Source organism: Mycetomoellerius zeteki, unplaced genomic scaffold, assembly GCF_001594055.1.
Source record: "Mycetomoellerius zeteki isolate Tzet28-1 unplaced genomic scaffold, Tzet1.0 scaffold28, whole genome shotgun sequence".
In the NCBI taxonomy this organism is placed as follows: Eukaryota; Metazoa; Arthropoda; class Insecta; order Hymenoptera; family Formicidae; genus Mycetomoellerius; species Mycetomoellerius zeteki.
This window is the reverse complement of record NW_017257260.1, coordinates 185,885-208,197: the sequence shown is the minus strand read 5'-3', so window position 1 is coordinate 208,197 and position 22,313 is coordinate 185,885. Positions and strand designations below refer to the sequence as shown.

At 31.7% G+C, this 22,313-nt stretch overlaps 3 protein-coding genes across 4 annotated transcripts in view; 1 reads left to right on the top strand and 2 right to left on the bottom strand.

The window, feature by feature from the left end:
• Nucleotides 1-10,937, bottom strand: part of LOC108724191 (dnaJ homolog subfamily B member 6) — a 29,005-nt gene extending 18,068 nt beyond the window's left edge. The window contains exons 1-3 of one of the 2 annotated variants that reach the window (XM_018450424.1): nucleotides 10,688-10,937; nucleotides 930-1,036; nucleotides 654-763 (exon numbers count right to left, since the gene is read on the bottom strand). In XM_018450424.1, the coding sequence (XP_018305926.1) occupies nucleotides 654-763; nucleotides 930-994 (175 nt within the window). In that variant the 5' untranslated portion in view covers nucleotides 995-1,036; nucleotides 10,688-10,937. The remainder of the gene's footprint in view (nucleotides 1-653; nucleotides 764-929; nucleotides 1,037-10,687) is intronic. The other variant, XM_018450425.1, reaches the window with a different exon arrangement.
• A 1,133-nt stretch (nucleotides 10,938-12,070) lies between these two features.
• On the top strand, nucleotides 12,071-13,568 carry Arp6 (Actin-related protein 6). Its single transcript, XM_018450352.1, has 3 exons — nucleotides 12,071-12,278; nucleotides 12,365-13,336; nucleotides 13,439-13,568. Exons 1-3 carry the CDS (start codon nucleotides 12,205-12,207, stop codon nucleotides 13,566-13,568), a joined length of 1,176 nt encoding a protein of 391 aa, XP_018305854.1. The 5' UTR covers nucleotides 12,071-12,204.
• A 218-nt stretch (nucleotides 13,569-13,786) lies between these two features.
• On the bottom strand, nucleotides 13,787-20,576 carry Uba5 (Ubiquitin-like activating enzyme 5). The gene is made up of 6 exons (XM_018450368.1): nucleotides 20,140-20,576; nucleotides 18,013-18,148; nucleotides 17,747-17,943; nucleotides 17,425-17,611; nucleotides 15,443-15,776; nucleotides 13,787-14,089 (listed from the first exon to the last, which is right to left on the bottom strand). The coding sequence occupies exons 1-6, from the start codon at nucleotides 20,280-20,282 to the stop codon at nucleotides 13,902-13,904; spliced, it is 1,185 nt and encodes a 394-aa protein (XP_018305870.1). The 5' UTR covers nucleotides 20,283-20,576; the 3' UTR covers nucleotides 13,787-13,901.
• Nucleotides 20,577-22,313: the final 1,737 nt, after the last annotated feature.

Here is a 22,313-nt window from a genome sequence, read left to right as displayed (position 1 = left end):
TCTGCATTTGTAGATTACTATCTAACTTTCTAAATGTAAATATAAAATACATATATATTAAAAAATAAAAATATTAATACAAAGAATTATAGAAAATTTATTAGATAAGTTTAGTATAAAAAAAAGCGTGTTATATAGAGATTAGCTTAGAGTTTTAAGTTTTAATATTGATTGTTACAATTAATATTGATTACTAAATAATGTAATTTTTTAATATAATATCGTTCTTTGATATTTAACTTTAATATCTTACTTTAATATTACAAAAAAGTAACGAATCATTACTTTCCAAGCAATAGTAATGATAACGTGTTTCTTTTTAAAATTAATAACGAATAATGCTTACGCGTTATTTTTATGTAAATTAATAATGAGTAACGCTAACGCGTTATTTCAACGTTCCGAATCTTGCAGTAATGATATATTTAATTTTGATGGCAATAAAACTGCTTCAACATGTCACACATCATAGTTATAATATTAAAATATTATAATATTAAAATATACTAAGATTTTAAGACGATAAAGCAATGTTGAAACGAGATCGTATTCAGCATTCAAAAAAACTATGAAAAACAATTACCTTCGTTCGTGTGCATTTTTTTTTTGTTGAACAGTGTTATCATTATCTCGACGCATGTGTGTATGCTTACCGTCGCTCAAGACTTCGTACGCTTCCGAGATTTCCTTGAATCTTTTATTCGCCTCTTCCAAATTATCCGGATTCTTGTCCGGATGCCATTTTAATGCCAGCTTTCTATACCTGTGGAACGAAAATACGCCGGATATTACGTTAGTGAAGCTTGTCGAAAATACGACTGGGTAATCATTTCACAAGATTTCAAAACTTATTAGTTTAAATCGTTTACAACGCCATATCCCCGAGAGAAGATAGCTGGATGAAGAATCGATGAACGGATTGAACTTACGCCTTTTTGATATCAGCGCTAGTAGCGATCCGCTGTACTTCGAGCACCTTGTAGTAATCGACCATCGTTCAACACGTTCGAGGATGAATCAGGATCTAGGAAACCACCTGTCGCGGACAATACGAGAGAATCAACAGAAGTCAACAATTAAACCGCGAGATCGATTCCAATACGATAATGTAGAGATACACAATCGAAAGTCCGATGTCGATATCGTCGCCACAATGTCATGCTTCCTTAAGCTCCCCGTAAGTGAGACGTAATAGCGCGATTCTCACAACGCGACGATCTTTAACGTGTTAACGTAATGTATTTGTGGCGAGACTCTGCGAGTTGATCGGTCAGCGTGCAACGATGTATGTACGTACATACGATGACATGCGGGTGTCAATTAATGATTGAAATCGAGCGCAGGAATACGCACGTATAACGACGAAATCTCGCTAACAAACTAAAAGCGAGTAAATCCGAAGATGAAATGACTAAAGTTAGCCGAGCCAATCATCGAAAATAGTTGGAAATACGAAGGTGGAGGTCAGATATGATAGCAAGATTTGCGCCAACACGGAATCACTACTTATCGGTCTCTTCTTGACTCTCTCGACATATCACCGTCACAATTCGAGTCTGGTTTCACTTCGGCTCGTTTCAACGAATCGATCAAAATGATTAAATAAAAATAATGAGAATCTAATTGACTCAGAGAATTAAAATTTAAATGTACAATGGACAATGAGCTAGACACGACGTTAGTGTTTTGTTTCTAAAAACGAACAAGTATATTTCTTCCAAACATTTCGATTTTCACAAAACCATCTTCAATGGATAAGTCATTTACAAAATAATCATAATTAAATTCAATTAACATCTGATATGATAATTAAACAAAAAAGGGTCTAAATAAATATGACAGAGTTACTGTCTGATACATACCTACCCATCCTTAATACATTATCTCTTACCTAAGTTCCATCATTTTCTCTTCCTCGTCGTTTTTAAATAACCTATTTCCCCTGTCGTTGTTCCTTTCTTCCATCTTTCAGTTATAACGCATGCTTTGACGTCATTGGCTGCGTTTAACAGAGAAAAACTAATCAGTGAACACTCAGTGTATATTCTTTAATACGATTGATTCCTACATTTAGATCTAACGAAGATTTAAAGACAAGAACCAATCATATTAAAGAATCACATTAAAGGCTCACTGATCAGTTTTCTCTGTTGAACGCAACCAATGTTCCTTCAAATGTCATTATTCCTTCTACAGTCTTGCTCTAATGGACAATAGTTATACTGGTTTCTTTCACAAAATAAGATTTATTATTCTATTTGTTATATGTTCTTGATATTTGGTATTTCCAGTATTATTTTCGTTCAAATCTTGACCGATACAACATGAGGCATTCTTACAGACCGACGACTGAATTTCATGTACACACATTACTCATAGTATGTCAGACTTTGATTGTATGCAACTGTCTTGCGCCGTTCGGCTGAAGATTGAATTTAATTATGATTAATTTGAAAGTCATTTACCATTAAAGATGGTTTTGTAAAAACCGAAATGTTCGAGAGAAATACCTATACTTGTTTGTTTTTTAAAGAATTAAATTGAAATTGGAAACAGAAAAAAGAATCGGATATGCGCGTCTCTTCAAAATTTTTCATCATCGCAACGTTCACTACTACTTCGACCAATTTTATTTTTGCTTTCGCGATAACTGGCTCTCCGCCAAATAGAATCACGTACGTATATACGTACATATACTTTTTGTTGAAAAGCAGATCTTCAACGATGATACGGTCCATGGTCTAGTTGGGTCTTAAGTGACCCCTATTAACCTGGACCCCCCACTAGCGCAAATCGAGTTGGGACATGGGTCAAAAATTTAATGCTATTTTGTTGCTAATTTGTTGCTCTAGAGCGAATTTTGAATTTCAACCGTTTAGCAAAAAAAAAAGAAAAAAGAAAATAGGGGGGTCCAGGTTAATGGCAAGCTGGACCTCTCATGATGAAAAAATATATATAGAGCTGCGATATCAAAAAAACAAGTACACCAGATTTTGTTGCTTTTTTGTTGCTCCAGGATATTGCAAAAACATATCGAAAAAATTACATTGTTAAACAAATATTCATAAAAATAATCAAAACTGCATCGTTATGCGTCCCAGCATCATGACTAAAAGTTATCATGTATAAAATTTGTTGCTCGCATGACTTTGATATCAAAATGTTCCTTGTAATATATACTGTCGAAATATAACCATTTCTAATTTTGTTGCTATGACATATGTAAAACAATTAGTTTATCGAGATTGGTGCTCGCACCGAGCACTAAGTTCCCTTAAACATTGTTTAAAGAATTTGTTGCTCGCAAGTTTTTGGTACCAAAATGTTCTTTGTAACATATATCATCGAAATATACCCATAAACTAATTGTTTTTCATATGTCACAGTTATCAACAAAATCGGTATGGTAGTATTTCGAAAAAAATGAAATGGGTATATTTCGAAAAAAATTTTGACCTGCGTGGACTTGGAAAAATTCGAAATCTGAAACTTCAAAGTTCTAGAACTTTTTAGATATTGGTTTCAGCGCATCGGTCATTAAGCATAATCGTTAGAACTCTTTGAAAAGCTATCAGAACTCATAACAGAATGGTCGAAATCTGAAAAAAATTTTTTTCTCTCAAAAAAAATTTTTTTTGAAAAGTTTTTTTCGAAAATCCGATATTTTTTTGAGAGTTCTGATTATCTCCTTCCCCTCCTCCCCCCCACCAAGAGTTCTATCGATTGTCCTACATGGATCAAAGTGCTAAAATGAACGGTAAAGAAGTTATAGCCCTTCAAAGTTTCGGAATCGTGAACTTGGCTCTCCCGAAACTTCAAATGGTGTTTTCACCGCTTTAATCGACGAAATTCTTTCTAAAATTGATAGAGAACTCTAGAACTCTTTGGAGGACAACCAAAACTCTGCTTATTCTTTCATAATTTTGAAAATGAGGGGCCAGCTTCACAGAGTTATAAGAATTAAGTTGATTTAAGCTATAGAAGAATTAATAATAAAAGTATCACTTAGGTTTTATAATTCGGTACAATAAAAATTGTACTTGGGTTTACTTTTTAACTTGGTACAATGAAGATAGTACAACTTGGATTTTATAATTTGATACAATAGTCTTTTTTTCGAGATAAATGTATTCTTAGCGCCTTTTTTTTACCTTTCTTAAAAAAGTATCTAAATAACATGAAATTTTGATATTTATTTGTTACCGTTTTGTATTAATATTTTTCTAATGATTGATTTTCAGATTTAATCTGAGCAAACTGGACTTAATGAAAACTAGACTAAAAAATAGCCGAATGCTTTGTTAGAAATTGCGGAATTGTGACAAAACGCGAAGCCCTTGAAGTTTTTTGATCTATTTCCAATTACTGTTAAACCTGTAGTGTCAAATTTAATCTAATGTGAGTCGCAACTACTTCTAATAAATATACCGTTATCTTATACTGAAACGATAATCAAATTTGACACTACATAGTGACACTGTATGGTATCAAGTATACAATTTAATATACATTATAATATACAATATAATATACATTGTTTTTGCTTTTAGTATAAAATAATGATATAATTGAGTAGGAGCAGCGGCGACTCACGTTAGGTTAAATTTCACACTTTGACACTATAGATTTAACAGTGATATGACAAACACGCACGTACGCATAATTCTTATATTTTTGGTAAGTTTTGTATCACAAATTTTCTGTATCTCAAATATCATAGTAAAATACCTAACTTAAACAAAGAACTGTATTTCTTTCTCTGAATTAAATTCACAATTATTTCTTTCTCTGAATTAATTTCACTTTTAACTTTGACCACATAAATCTCCCTCTTAAAACGATCTTAGTAAGAACAAACTATGAATACTTGTCTCAGTTATCCGATACGTCATATGAACGTTTTTCGATCGAGCGGGTCTTGCGATTGATCAAACTGCAGGAGAGGATCAATTTCGTGCGCGAAAATGTGACGTCGCAAAAAAGATACGTCAGTCGATTTGAAAAAGGGTACGTATTTGCGAAAGACATACCTATGAGAGAAGCGATTCTAGTGGGCGTCCATATTATGCTCTTACAGAGAAGCATGACGTCAGTTTTACGTATTTGGCCAGAGAACGACATATCGAAGCAAAGGATTTCGTGTGCGCGCAACATTGCAAAAGCAATATCTCTTCGCTTGCGCGAATCTCTTGCCACGTATTTGTCTCGAATACGAATATATTACGATACCTATGTAGTTACGTCTCGTTGATCATTTATCTATTATTATATTATTCCTCCACGATCGCAAAACGAATGTGCAACGTTTTCGCAACTTTCTAAATATTAATATTTTGTTAACCGGCTTGTGTTTCACATGAAAAAATTATTTCATTATTGATTTAAATTAAGGACAGACATGATCTAACGAGAGGAAAAAACTGAAAACTTTCCCGGTATGCTATTTTATGAAATCTAACACACACACACACACACACACACACACACACACAAGAAAGTATTTTTGAATTTGTTAGAATTTGATTTAGATTCGGTTACATCCGATGTTTTACATAAAACAGAAATAAAATTATAATTATAAAAGAAAAAACAATAGGCTTACTTTCATCTTTCTCTAAATGTAACTCAACGAATAAATTTTAATTCAATATATACAAATTAATATACATATCAGCCCTTTAGTTGACAAGTGACGTAAGTCCAAAATTAGGAAAAATGCGTTTGTTATAGAAGTAGAAAGTATTAAGAATGTTTGTTTTATTTATCAATTTAATTTACTTTTATTTTGTTTTCATGTTCATAAAAAATAAAAATCAATTTTACATCATAAAGTGACCGTAAAAAAAGCTGGACTTAAGTCACTATTCCAGCTTTTTTTACGATCACCTTATTTATAATGTAAAATTAATTTTTATTTTTTATTGTCAATTAAGTGGCTCATATAAATGGGTATGATGTTTCGAAATGTCGCTTTAAATGTTTTATTATTAATTTACAATCATAATAAGTGATTCATTAAACGGATTATCCACTTTCTTCCAATTATACAATATAATGCAATCTAAAATTCATATTATTCTCAATATCACGTTGTGTATTTTATCATGACCTTTGCCATGAGTCAAGATTCGACTAAAGACTTAAAATTGTAACATGAAACAAAAAAGTAATTAGCATTTGAAGGTAGATTTGAGTGATGGTCAAAACTAATACCGTAAGTAGAGTCTGACCGAAATTTTGGTTTCGGTTTGATTTCGGTTTCGGCTGAAATTAAGAGAAAATTTCGGTGGGTAAACCGAAACTATACAAGTTGCAACGCGCCGGTGAACGTTCAAAAAACAACTGTTCGATTTTAATTATTAACTCGTTGATTAAGCTTAAAACAATTTGAGTACAAACTTTGATGTCATTCTAATAAATAACTGTGATTTGATTTCTTTATAAGTTGAAGATGCAATATTATTATATTATTATACATTATAGTTAAACATTTTTATAAAATCTTGTTTCTTCAAGAGTACATAAATTTGTCATATGATTTCTGAAAATCACACGATCTCTGTAAAATTAATCCAAAAATGTCGATTTCGACTCCGGCAGAAAAAAATGTGACTCCGTTAGCTTCTCTCTTTCTCCCTTTTTTTTTTAGTAAGACTTGTCTAAGTTTCGATTTCGTTTTTTGCTGAAATTGAATGACAACCAGATATTCGTTTTCGGTTTCAGCCAGCGATTGGCATTATTTTACCCCCAAAAAACCCAGGATTTTTTAGGTTTTATCCACTTTAAAAAACCCGCAATTTGTGGGTTTTTTTGGGGTTTTATTGGAATTGTAGAAAAATAAATTTTTTAAACACATAAAAGGGACGTATTTATAACTATTTAGTGAATATATGTATATTAAACTAACTGAAGTGATATAATTTTAACATATACCAATTTTAAGATATATATATGTGTGTGTGTGTGTGTGTGTATATATATATATGAAATAATTTATATATAGGGGAGAGTTGCCGAATGCGTACCACTTAACCTATTTTTTATTACATTTTCCATTTGACATTGTTTTGTATGTAAATGAACATTAGAAATTGTAACTTGAGGTTTTGAACGCTTATTATTACATATTTAACTTTCCACCAATAACAAATTAATTTGTTATAAATCCTTTTGTAACATGCTGCAAAAGATACGGTTATTTAAGTAACCGGATGCCTAAATCGTACCTATAGGTATTTTTTATTGTATTTCCTTCGAAAGTATTGAATTTATGAATGAAAACAATTAAAACGATAAGATTAATAAAAGAAATCATTAACTAATGCCTAATGAGATTAATTAATACCAATTTTAATAATTTATTGAAGAAAATCAAATATTTTATAATTATTAAATAACAATAATGAAAAAACAAACCACCACAATAAAATTGGCTTAAATATATTTTTGCACTTGACATTTATATTGATATCAATTATTATTGTCAATTATCAGTCTTTATCTTTTGATGGTACGAGTTAGGAAATTTGATGGATTTTGTAAAAATATCGATTTAATCTTTACAATGGTTGCAAATATGTATATACAGTGAATGTAAAATATTCTACACTAAATCTTCTTTTATAAAAATACAAAAATTTATAATAAAATAGGTGATCGCGTTGTTATCAACTACATAAGTTGATTAAAAATTAATATCAGATATACTTGATTTTTTAAAACGCGCCGCTAACATCCATAGAACAAGGTGTATACAACAAGGCTATTATATTTTTTTGTCTACATTACTATAATAATTTCTCATATATTTTATATTATTGTTACTAAATATTGCCTATATTAATTAATAATATAAAATATTGATGAGATACGATTTAGGCGACCAGTACGCATTCGACAACTCGCCCCTATATATAATATTTTGTAATATTTAAAACTGTGTAATATAATTTTATTTAAAAGCATACTTTATTTTAATGCATATTTGGTTTTATAAGTACCCTTTTCGTAAATTTTCTTGAAACTGAATCTAAATTACATTTAAATATCTATAAAATATATAATATACATTCACAGCTTTTAAGTTGATTTTTTTATACCCAAATATTTTTTATTATTTTATATATGTAATATTTATATACGTATACAATTTATTGGAAGAAATATTACTATTTCAGCATTCATCGATATCTCCAAATATTTTAAATGTAACAAATGTGTTGCTAACAAAAGAAATTATTATTACACCTCGACAATTTTCTTAAAAACATTTAATGTTTTCTCTATTGAGCATTAAAATTCAATTTATTTCGGTAGTTTAGCTGCGTTTTTAAATCCGACAAAATTTCGGCGCGCAGTTCAAATGTACTACAAGTATGATATATATGCATGTACATACATATATATTGTATAGTAGGTATATACAAATTCATATTGAATTATTTAAGCATTAAAAGATCCAATTTCAACCGTTATGGATATTTCTTATTTCCTATTTGTTGAGTTTTCATTATATAGAAGTTTTTTTTATATTTGAAAAATTCATCACCATAATATTTTTACAAAATTCATTTATAATTAATTTTATTTGAATATGTAATTAAGTAATGATAAATACAACGTAAAGTGAAAAAAATATCAAATAATCAATTTAAAAACAAAATCAATAAAACCCTCATAAAACACAGTGTGTGAGTTGAGTTTTTTTTTTAAAACCAGAGTTTTTCCAATCCTGGCCGGAGGTCAAAATGTGTCGGTCGGACTCTAACCGTAAATACTATGTACTTAAAATATTATACCTATGAACCATTATATTATATTCTGATATTATATCTGGATACGTGAACTTGCTAGCTCGTATTTTAAATATTCTTACTTAGAAAAAATATATAATTCCAAGAATGTAAAAGAAACTTTTTACAGAAAGTATAATCTAAAAATTATACAAAAATTAAATGTCATCGTCGTTACAGTAACAATATCAAAAGTAATGAAAACGTCGATCGATGGTAGATAATGTGAATAGATTCTTTGGACAGATAAATTTATGATGAATAATTAATTGATAATTGGTAACAGTGCAAAATAAAAGGTGCCTTCTGTTTGGTGACACAAGTCAAGATAAACATTGTTTCGACTTTGGCTCTCTTTTAAAATGTTTTTATTTTCTGGTTAACTAGTGATTTAGATTTGTTCATTAACTCATTTAACTTGATAAAAATTGTTATTTTGTAGCTATGATTGGTCACTGAACTTTATTAACTACAAAACCATTGCTTTAGTGCTTAACCATAGCTAGAAAAACACACTTTTTTTTATATTACCTGCATTCTATTTGACGCTCATGGCGCTACTGGAATCATTTCATCCTTATTGATTATTATAATGTTAAACAAGGACAAATGATGCTCACAAGAGCTGTGAGCGCCAAATAGAACAGTTATTATCATCGAGTTAAGTGAGATTAAAATCTATGGCATGCACACGATACTTGTTTTCTTACTGAATTGCTTGTGTTTTTGTAAATTATTAGAATTCTACTAAATACATGCATCATAGACTTTTCAATAATATCCAAATATAATTTCCAAACGCACGGGTAAGCAATCCATTAGGAAAATAAGCATCGTGTGCCACAGGTACAGGCTGTGGTCTATCCACTGACAGTACTGAAAATTCATAGTATACGTTACATGAACAAATAGATTTTTAGTACTGGCAGTAAATATCAGAACACAACCTTTAGAGTGCATTCAATTTGCTGACTATATCCATCTAGAAGTCAATAATCTATTCTTTTTATCTGAAAAAAAGAACTAAACTGTATATATAATATAAGAAATACAACTAAAAGAAACAGACTCGAGTCAGCAAATTGCAAACACGCTACAAGTCTAAACCACAAGTTAACCAAATAATTAAAAAATCAGGTGTCTAGAAGACACACAATCAACACACAAATCATTCTATCCTTCTTCACATTCAATGATGTACAAAGACAGGATGATACTTGTGTCGACTATGTTTCCTAATGAAAAAAGCTGCCTTTGTTACTTGTTAAACGTCAAGAAAAATAAAATGACACTTATTTGTGTCGACTTGTATCTAAATGAAAAGCACTCACTAAGTATGGCCCAGTTTTTCATTTTCTGGTTAACTTGTAGTTAGGCTTGACCTGATGTTTTGCTTGATCCACGGAGCTTCATCTGTGATGATGTCATAGGTGAAGCCCATTGGATGTTGACCACAAGTTAAGCAGACAATGAAAAATTGGGCTTATGTACGTACCGTAACCTCCGGTTATACCTCCGGTTATACCTCCGGTTTACCATCGCATACAAGCGCATTTTATCAACGAAAAATAGTGAGCTCGTTTTCTTTATTCTTATAAGATTTTACGCCGAGGTTTTCGAAGATGCTTTGGCCAATGATATAAAACAACAATGAATACCTTCGACACGATAGTTATTTAATCAACATCAGTCACTCGTCGAATGTGCGAGATACGTCCAACATTTTTTGTTAAAAATATTTTTTTCGTTCGTTAGTTCCTAGACGGTTCGTACGCACGTAAAAACGCAAAAAGTTTGTAGTAAGAAAACGGTACGAAGGCTATAATCCGTTTAACTATGCGACAATTGATTTCACGATTGCATAGCATTCTGTTACAAGTCTCTTCAGAACTTACCAAAAATGGCTCCTGTTCGTTGAACGTTAATCGCTACAATCGCACTCCTCAATCGATTTTAATAATCCAAAGAAAACCGTTTTGTTTCTCGATTGGAGAGAAAGTACACATTCACAAATAAAAGTAGAGGAACGCAAAAATATCATCAAGTTGCCTCAAACAAAGGCAACGATATATGTACAACACGGACGGTGTTTCGACTTTTCTAGACGTGGTACATCATGGTACATAGTTACAATTTACATACAGCGTACAGCTGTATTCGCAAGTATGACTTGAAGTGGCGTCCTCTCAGAACTCTCAGTCAGATCAGAAGGAGTGTATAGTTATATGGCGGAATCCATAGGCCGGAATCAGACTACGCATTAAGTTTTAAGACCTAAGGGTGGAGTCCCATGAGGTGTATTTATCGCGTATCGCATAACCGCGTAACCAATCAGAAGCGATCTGCTGTTATAGTTTCGCGTTTTACTGATTATTGATTGGTTATGCGCTTACGCGATACGCGATAAATACACTTCATGGGACTCCACCCTAAGCCGTAAGAAATTGACCAATTATAGTTGAATTCGAGGGGACGAATCGACTATGATTCGTCCATTTCTTAATAGGCTTAAAACTCTATTGTAGATCCGGGTGGATCCGGGGTAAAGATTGAGATTGAAGATTAAAATTGGAGTTAAAATTCCTTTGCCCTCATTGGTCAAATTTCAATCTTCAATGCGTAGTCTGATTCCGGCCTAGACATTGCTTGAGATTAAAGCGGGGAGTCTGTGCTCCCCGCTTAAGGCCGGACTATGGATTCCGGCCATGAATTAAGCTGATTCTACATTAGTCGCATCGCAGCGTCGCGAGCGTTGTGGTCCAATCAGAGTCGAGTTAGCTTGATTCGACACACACGCTTGCGACACGCTTGCGACACGCTTGCGACGCTGCGATGCGATCAATGTAGAATCAGCTTAATAGGACTGTTCGCGTTGCATGAAATCCCCAAATATTTTTGCACTTAAAATGAGATAGATATATATTTGGCCTTGAAAAGAGAGAAAGCGAAGACGCCGAGTGCCAAAAGTGCAAGCAACGCGAACAGACCTAATGTAGAACCAGCGTTATGCCTATTGCACATTGGACGCGATGATATAGGGACTCTATAGGTTTATTCGCATCGCATGCTCCAACAGGCTCCAACAGGCTCCAACGTGCTCCATCATAGCTCTTACTCACTCTATCAAGTGCGTTGGAGTGAGTAAGAGCTATGCTAGGAGTATATTGGAACGTGTTGGAGCACGCGACGCGAACAAACCTCTAATTTCACGAGCTGCTCAAACCGACGAATGATATTCGTCAATTTTGACCACGTGATCCTTTTTGTCGCTGAAAAGTGTGAGCTTGTCCTTGCTGAAAAGCAAGCCGTGAAACTTTACCTTTATTAGTTAAGTGTGACGTGCCCCTTTTTATTACTGGCAAATACATAAAAATTGTATTTGAAATCTCATTTACTATATATTTTTTTGAATATGACTAATTCTACTTTTATTCTTGATAACGGTGCTTGCACAGCAAAAGTTGGTTTAGCCAACGAGACACCCAAGTAAGTACTACTATTAAAAGAGACTCTTACGTTTCAACTGATTGAAAAATGGTGCATTTAGTTATTAATCGATGAAAATATTTTAGATTTGTCCCGAATTGCATAATGAAAGCAAAGAGTGAACGTCGTAGACCTTTCATTGGAAATCAAATCGAAGAATGCAGAGACGCCTCTGGACTATTTTATATTTTACCTTTTCAGAAAGGTTACCTAGTGAATTGGGACATTCAAAAAACTGTATGGGACTATATGTTTTCAAAAGACTCTTGTTCGGTTAATTTAAATCAGTTATCTGTAATAGTGACCGAACCTGTATTTAATTTTCCAAGTATTCAAGAAGCTATGACAGAGATCTTCTTTGAGGAATACGAATGTCACAGTCTCTTAAGAATAAATGCAGCAAGTCTTTCGTGTTATAATTATAGAATGGAGTATCCTACTACAAAATGTTGTATAGTAGTAGATAGTGGTTATAGTTTTACACACATTATCCCTTATGTTAATGATGCAAAAGTAAAGGAAGGAATACGAAGGATAGATGTAGGTGGCAAACTTTTAACAAATCATCTGAAAGAGATCATATCTTATCGTCAGCTGCATGTTATGGATGAAACGTATGTGATTAATCAAGTGAAAGAAGATTGTTGTTTTGTATCGCAAGACTTCTTTAAGGATATGGAACAAGCCAGATATAAATTAGAGAATAATGTTATTATTAAAGATTACGTTTTGCCAGATTATACGACTCTTCGACGTGGATATCTTAAAGATCCTGAACCATCTAACGAGCAGCAAATATTACGTTTGACTAATGAGAGATTTGCAATACCAGAAATATTATTTCATCCGTCAGATGTTGGCATTCGACAAATGGGTATTCCAGAAGCCATTATGGATTCCATAAAAGCTTGTAGTGAAGAAACATGGCCCCATTTTCTATCCAATATTATTCTTACTGGTGGTAATACAAAGTTTCCAGGATTTAAAGACAGAGTGTACAAAGAAGTTAGAAGTTTAGCTCCAGCTGAATATTCTGTCAACGTCTATTTACCACAAAAGTATTATTTATATATATATATATATGTATACATATATATTACATCTGCTACTTCTTATTTTATCAAGTTTAATAAGACTAATAAGATTCTTCCAATTTTTAGTCCAGTTACTTATGCGTGGTTTGGTGGAAAAAAACTTTCAGAAGACACAATATTTCCTAATCTTTTAGTGACAAGAGAAGAATATGAGGAAGAGGGATCATCTCTGTGTTTTGAGAAATTTGACGTATAATTTTGTTGTTATACAGTATTATTAAAGTTTTGATATAATTAATAAATACTACTAATCAATATAAAAATATATGACTAAAAAAAATTATTTCATGTCAAATATGAAAATTAATATATATCTTAACTAGTTAATCTATTAATATGAAATTGCTACTATTACGTAAAATATTATACTCTTACTAAAAAATTAATTCCTTTGTAACAAACATATAGATAATTTTATAAATTATAAGTAACGGGTAATTTTATACATCTATGACAAAGAGTATATATTGTGTAAATATAAAAGAAGTTCAGTATTTTTTTAATGTAGCATGTCTACATTGAATTATCTTCAAATTGATTTCATCTCTGCCATTAATTCTTCTAAACTTAATCCTGTAGATTCAGGAATAATTTGTTCTTCTGAATTGGTTGCATAGGTAGGCGTTGGTACAGTATATGCATGTCGCACACCTGGAGTTGATAATATGTTTGTTTTTTCATCTGAATGACCACTTTGTTCATCGACCAAGCAAATTCCTATTAAGAGAAATATTTAAGAATGTTGTTCAAAGATGTAAATAAGATGTTTTAACTGTAATTACAAATTGATGATTAGTGCGAGTTGGTGTGCGATTAATTCAAATTTTTTAAGTACATATAATTTTCATATAATACAGTCTGTTAAAGACCTTCAACTGAAAATTAGCAGAGATTAAAACTTGTATTAGAGGGAGAGAGGGGAGGGGAGGGAGAGAGGTAGGATGAATCATAGTTAATTATATATATATATATATATATAATTATTTGTATACTTAAAGTAATTAGTTATACACACAACCATGCTCTAGACTCGCATCGACCATCGATTTGTAATTACAATTACATCGTTACATGTTAATGGTCCAAACAAAAAAATTTGTTTTAAAAATATTTTAAGTAGAGATTGTAACTATCTATATATACACACGTATGTACGCACACACAGGGGACATTTTTATCGTCCCAGGCAGATATCTCGGAAACTAAGAGAGATATAGGAAAAAGTTTTATATAAAAGTTGTAGGTTTCCTTAAGGGAAAGAAGGTGGAAATAACAGATTTTGTATATGGGGCATTACCAAGGTTAGATCAAGATCAACATGAATTTTTTAAATAGGAACCACTATTTTTTATTGCATATTCTTGTAGCTGAAGTTGAGACGTTTTCAAAACACTATAATAAAATATTTTTTCATTAAGCACACTTTTCGAGTTATAAGACTTGACAATTACTGTACTGCTGACATTAGCATTACCAAAGATGTACCACATGGAGGTTACTCAGTCGGGTTTAATATGTTGTGTGTACGTATGTACATGTGTGGGAGAGTGGAAAAGTTACACTTTTTGATCGACTGTTTGGAATACTTTATTGACACACTCGTGTACATTAGGCACCCTAAAGGATTGAAATCTCCGTTAAATCTACGTCGTTCATCGTGGGTAATGCTAAGCACGGGAAATGCACGTCAGTCGATCTAGAGCCGGTTGATCATCAATATAATCAGTCCAGATATGAATAGAAACAAGAACAGGGTACATGTAACTTTCGATTTTCCTTCCCCTCCCCCACGTACACATGTGCATACACAACAGATTACCTCCACGTGATACACCTTGGCTAATGCTAATGCAGCAGTTCAGGAACTATCAAGTTTTATAACTTAAAAAGTGCTTAATGAAAAAATACTTTATTATGTTTTGAAAACGTTTCAACTTCAGCTACAAGAATTGCAATAAGAAATAGTGATTCCTATTTAAAAACCTTCTTTTCCCCAAAAAAACTTACATTGTATATATTATATATATATATATATATATACATGTGTGTGCATATATATATATTATATACCCCATTCATTATCTTCGTGTACAGGTTTCTCAATAATAGCAGTTTGGTCCTGTTGGATTTTTGGCTTTGCCAAATATTTTTTTTGCCTTTGTTTACAATATTCATCATCACAATTTGGATTTGGTCGCAAAATCATAGTAGGAAAGAAGTCTTCCATAGCATTGTAACCTAAATAATGAGATATTTTGCCAAATTTTAGTAAAAACTTTAAAGTATTCTGCACCAAAAAGCCTGCTACGATACCCATCGTAGTAGGTAATGACGCAGCACATACTCCTTCACGTTTCAAGGTTTTCTCATCAATGCTAGATGCTACAATCAAAGGTGGAGCACACTGAAAATTCAAATAAATGTATTATTAAAATAGCCGCAGAATAATTTTTATAGAGTAATTATAGAATCTTTTTAAAAGAAATTAAAAATCATAGTGATTTTCAAAGATACCAGAAGGTTTGCGAGTTATCGCCTTTTTTTTATCTATTGCTAATACCAACGTTTTGTGAACTTCGCCCTGATGAAGTAAACGGAAAGATTCACGAAACGTTGGTATTAGCAATGGATAAAAACACGGCGATAATCCACAAACCTTTTAGTATCTTTGAAGACGATATCCATGAAAGCCTAAAAAGCATTATAGAGTGATTTTTTTATGATGTGTCAATGATTTGTTTTAAGTGATACACACATTTTTCTATTGAATTAACGAAAGTATTTTTTGAAAAAAAAAAGCTTTATTCGAATTAAGTAATTATTTTTTAATTTCTTATCATAATGCTTCTATACACAAAATAAAATGTTAAGAATAAATCGATGTCAAGAAAACTACCTAATAATTACTTGAGAGAGATAGGTATATTATTTTTTTATACATAATTTGCAAATATATAAGGTTTCATTTTAAGTGACAGTCGATTATCTTGAAAATGAAGCATTAAAAAAAAAAGTTCCATATAAAAAAGCTATAGGATTTTAAGTTGTGTGTTATATAATAAGTAATGTTAGTATGACCTTTTGAAGCGTTGTTCAGATCATATAAAAATTATAAAAACATTTTATTACATACTCTTAAAGATACTTTTAAAAATACAATAAAATTATTTTTAAGTACTTTCCGAGTTGAAGCTTTAAAGTTACAGTTCTATTGACATTAGCATTATCTGAGGTATTCAACTGACGTCCTTTGAATATTGAATAATAAATAACTATGTGTTTTCTTTACATCGATTAATTCAGCTCATTATCTTGCCTATAAAAGTATTAGGATATTATTAAAAAATATTAATAGTTTATGAGACAGTTTAGATATATTTCAATATGTATCAGCAGTGTTAGGCTAAAATATTAAAACTGGTAAACTACTTAATACATTTATATGTGTGCAGAATAATTAGAGAAATCATATTAAGTAAAAAAATTATGTTTTCATTTTTAAAAAATAACCTTTAAAGTATCGATTTTTTTTCAAAAACTAATTTTATTATTATTCGTCCCCGTTCAGTCCGTGAAACTTTCGTCTTTTTCGAGATATTTGTCTGATAATTAAAATGGGACACTGTATATATGACACAGGGTGTCCCACTTTAATTTACCTCCCTAAAACTTTATTTTATTTTTGTAAAAAAAAAATGTGTTAGATAAAAGCTGTATGGTTTAAAGGGGCGCAATGATAAAATTTTTGAAAAAAGATCATATGAAGATTATCACCGTTTTTTATAATGGAATTATGATTTTTTTAACATAATGATTCCTATAACTATTTTGCATATAAAAGTATTAAGATAAAGCTATCGGAAAATTAATATTTTACGAGATACTTAATAAATAATAAAGCTCTAATCAGAAGCCATGCTCTAGTGAAAATAAATCAACAAAGTGTATTGTCTATAAGAGCCAATACAATAGTTCTATGTGTGGAAAAACTAATATATCACTTAAAATAAAAAAATCATTTGGTACCAGTTATTGAATAATTAAAGTCTTACTGCAAAACAAGCTGTTTCACCAGGTATGATAAATTGAATGTGACCGGACACTGCATTTTCAGATACGCCACTCTCAAACCATTTCTGGTTAAGTTCATTACAAGCAGTGTTTATTGCCATGCGAGCTTCAAAATTATCGACACAACTCAGTACCAAGTCGACTGGACCATTTTTCAAACTGGAATTACTGCAAAAATATATAAATTTAAATTAAATAAAACCACTAAAACATATGTCGATTTAAAAAAAAAATTCAACATAGAAATATGCAGGTATAAAACAAGATAATTTATATTACAAAGGAATTTGTAAATGTATATACCTTATTGTATTCATAAAATTTTGAAAATGATTAACAGTCGTAATATTATAATTATGTATTTCAATTTCCACATCAGGATTTATGTAATGCAAGGTATTAGCTGCAGCCTCCACTTTACTCTGGCCTGTTTGATATGGTTGAAAAAATAATCTATTCATATTTGCAAGTTCTACATTATCATAATCAAACAATATCAACTGAAAACATATAGTAAAACATTAAACGATTCATTTAACACATAATCTATATTATAATCATACTCCTACCTTTCCGATACCGCATCTTGCCAACATTTCTGCTGTTACACTACCAACACCACCAATTCCAACTATAGCTATCGTTAATTCTCGTATTTTTTCATAATTTTCAATGATACCCATACGCTTCAATGCCATCAATCGGCTGCAAGATATTAGAAAGTAAATACAATTACAAATTTATAAAGCTCAGAAGATTTTATCATCTCTTTTAGTAAAAGATTGGATATAGAAACATTTTATTTAAATTGAAATTTAAATATTGAGAAAAATATGTTGTACTTTATGTCTTACTTAGGTCAGTTATATTCATAATCAATTCTTATACATATTTAAGACTGTCTTAGATACGGTCTTAAGATGTCATGAATCAATCAAAGGGCTATATTAGCTTCTTAAGGGGAGGCTTCTATTTTGTAACTCTTAACAACTGTAACTATAGCGTTGTATTGTTATTACAGGTTCTGTACGTGGTAAAAAGGCTGTGCAATAACACTACAGTTACAGTTGTTAAGAATTACAGAATATATCCCTAATAGGCTTTCTATAATAGGTTATTACTTAAGCTTCAAGTTTTAAGCTATATGAAATTAATCAATTATAATCGATTTTCCTTCTCACATTCAATTGTGATTGGTTAATGTTATAATTTAAGACTTAAAACTTAAATAGCTTATTGTAGAAAGCCCTTTAGACAATCATAAAATAAGAACGGATTACGAGTAGCAGTCTTGGACTATATTTTGAGAGTCACTAGGTCGCTACCAATATTGAAAATCTAATATACATATACAGGATGTCCCGTAAGTTTTTCCCAATCGTTTTTGTGTAGGTAGAGCGGACTAAACTGAGTGAAAAAGTTCTCTATCATTTTGCAATTTTCGCAATGGTTAATAAGGTATTAATTACTAAAAATCGCTGAATATTGGGCTTCAATAATTTTTTACTCAAATACTATTATTTTTATAGAAAAGCTGCAAGAGACAAAAATCATTTATTTTCTTCTCATAAAACTCTAAGAATTTTTTCAGAATTTTTTATCAATTTTTTAGTACTGCATTTTCTTATTCTTACCACCATGAAAAAATATAGTATTAAAAAATTCTGAAAAAATTCTCAGAACTTTTTGAAAGGAAAATAAACAATTTTGGTCTCTCACTGTTTTTCTGTAAAGTTGATAGTATTTGAGTAAAAAATTATTGGAAACCAATATTCAGCGATTTTTAGTAACTAATATCTCGTTAATCATCGCGAAAATTGCAAAATGGTAGAGGACTTTTCGACTCAGTTTAGTCTGCTCTATCTACACAAAAGCGATTGGCACAAACTTATGGGACACCCTGTATAATGATAAAGTGAACTATAAACTTTCAATACTGGCAGTAAATATTAGAATGTATTCTCAATAATGACATTAACGTTTTAAAAACAATGTTTAAATTGTCATAGAAGTTATTAGACAAATTTAATATAAAGAAAAGCTAACATTGATCATTAAATAATGACATGTTTACATAGCTTGATTTATGCCGAAGTTATAACATCAATGTTATCAAACTGGCCAATCATAGCTATTCCTCTGAAGAATGGAATGACTGTGTGTGTGTGTGTGTGTGTGTGTGTGTGTGTGTGTATTGGTCAGTTTCATAACATCGGTGTTATAACTTTGACATAAATCGAGTCATGTAAACATAGTCAATGTAATTTTTAAATCTAATATCTTACTTCAATAATAACATTATAAAAAAGTAAAGAATCGTTCTGTGTGCTTTCCAGCAAGCAACACAGTACAACCCTGCGTAACACAGAGTATTCATTCCACCCTTGTTTAACATTGATAAACAAGAAGCCTATTCTTTTTGTCTGAACACTTTTGCACCAGTTCCTCTTCTTTCCTCCTGGAGAGAAAAGGAAGAAAGATGAACTGGTACAAAAGTTCAGTCAAAAAGAACAGGCCTAAGGATGTAATGATTCACTATGTTACACTGTGTCGTACTTGTCTCTGTGTAATAACGTCATTACCTTCTAATTATAAGTATCAGTAACAGTAATGAATTACATAAAATAACGTACCCAACCATCTGACTTTGTACATATTAAAATAATAAAAGTGACGATAAACATTTTGAAACTTACCTATATGGATTCGAATCCACCACTTCATCTGACATATGTTCGATCTTTCCTCTTATTGTTACTGTCGCATCTTTATCTTTCTTTTCTTGCAGCTCGTTTTCGAGCTTTATGACTCTTTGTCGTAAGCTTTCTATTTCATTCATATTTCAATAGAAAAAAGAAATAATTAAAATTTAAAATAAATTTTGGAAAAGAGATTGTTATAATAAAAGCAAGTGCCAATACTTCTTCAAGTGTCTGACCCAGTCTGACCTGGTCTGATCCATGATGGTGGAAATTTAGGGATGGGCGATGTTAAGCGATTAATCGATACATCAAATGTTTTCTTCGGCTGAAGCGAATATTTTTACTCGATATTTTCTCTGATCGATTAATCGATGTCCGATTAATTTTTACCCAACATCGGTTGCCAGCAGGGCTGCGTTCAGAAATTACGCCTAGATAACTCTAGGGTGCATTTTTGCTATATATCAATATACGTAACGTAACCTATAGCTTAGAGTTATCTGGGCGTAATTCCTGAATGCAGCCCAGGGTTGGGCTAGAGGCCTAGATAACAGAGGCTGCGTTCCGTTTCACGCATGATGCGCATGATGCATCTTTTATTCTTGTTATTCATCGAACGTTAAACAAGGATAAATGATGCATTATGCACATCATGCGTGAAACGGAACGCAGCCAAAGAGGCGACAAGTGCGGTCGATAATCGAAATTCTCGATTATCGCCGCCATTTTCTTTCATCATGGGATAGGCGAACTGTCAAAATGTCAAAGTAAGGTTAGCTTCTGAAGGAATATACATGTATCGGTAAACAACTATGTATTTGTTACAGTACAATTTACAGAACATACTGCAAAACAGAACTTACAGAACACACAAACGATGAATTCATTGGTTCCCAAGTAAATCCATTAATTTTCCGAATATTACTGACCCATATAGATTTTCTTTCTGTTTGTGGAAAAACTATGGAGCATGACACTTACATACATCATCGTTTTCGTCTCCTTTTCTTATCTTTTGTTTATTTTTATATTTATTACTACATGTATATATACAGTATATATACTTCATTCTGAGGAAGAAAAACAATGACCAAAAACTTGATAAATATTCTTTTTTCAAATAAAGAGTTTATGTTTAACAAAAATTTAAATAAATAACAGTACTTATATCACAGTTAATAGTTATCCTTTCTTATGACTATATAACCTATTAACAAGTAAATTTATATTCCGGAATATCACAACATTATTATCGTTAATCATAACTCGGAAATTATATCAGAATATAATTCGGATATGATATCGGAATATCATAATTATTATATCAAGCTACATTAACCTAACATTACAACATACCATAATATGAAAGAAAATGGCGCTGAATCACGTAATTTAGCGAGCCAATCAGACCATTTTCTCACCTGACGCCTCTCTGTTATCTGGGCCTCTATCTATGGGTGGCAATTTATCATTGGCTGCATTCAGCGGACTCAACAGTTGAGCGAGCGTTCGCTGCTATTGACGTATTCTCCTAGATCTAAAATTCTGATTGGATGATCTAAAAGAATACACCAATAACAGCGAGCGCTCACTCAACTGTTGAGTCCGCTGAATGCGCCCATTGGCTGCGTTCAGCAGACTCAACAGTTTTGCAACCGTTTTATGATTGTCTGCTGAGATAGGACCATTCTTCTAGATCTAAAAGTATGATCCAATCAGCTCGAAGGAAACCTCCAACAGTTACAAAACGAACGTTCTGCTGAACGCAGCCATTGTTGAGAGAAAAAAATCGAACTTCGATCAATCGAACGAAAACATAATCGGTGAAAATTATCGATAAATTTAGAAAAACTATCGGCGTTTTCGATTAATCGATAAAAATCGTCCATTCCTACAATGGAGATATTTCCTGGATAAGATTATCCGCAACTTATCTGGAAGTGAAGAAATTGGGCATAATTCTAAGAACTCGATGTTATTTGTTCGTGCAAACTACGTGTTTGCGGATTACTATTTCGTAAGTACAGGTTGCGAAACTTTCGTATCAAGCAAATGTTGTCACGACTTGACAGCTTGAGACATCGTGTTACACTAAGGCGCTGCGCACAATAGAAGGAATAAGGAATTAAGAATAAAGGCTGCGTTCCGTTTTACGCATGATGTGCATA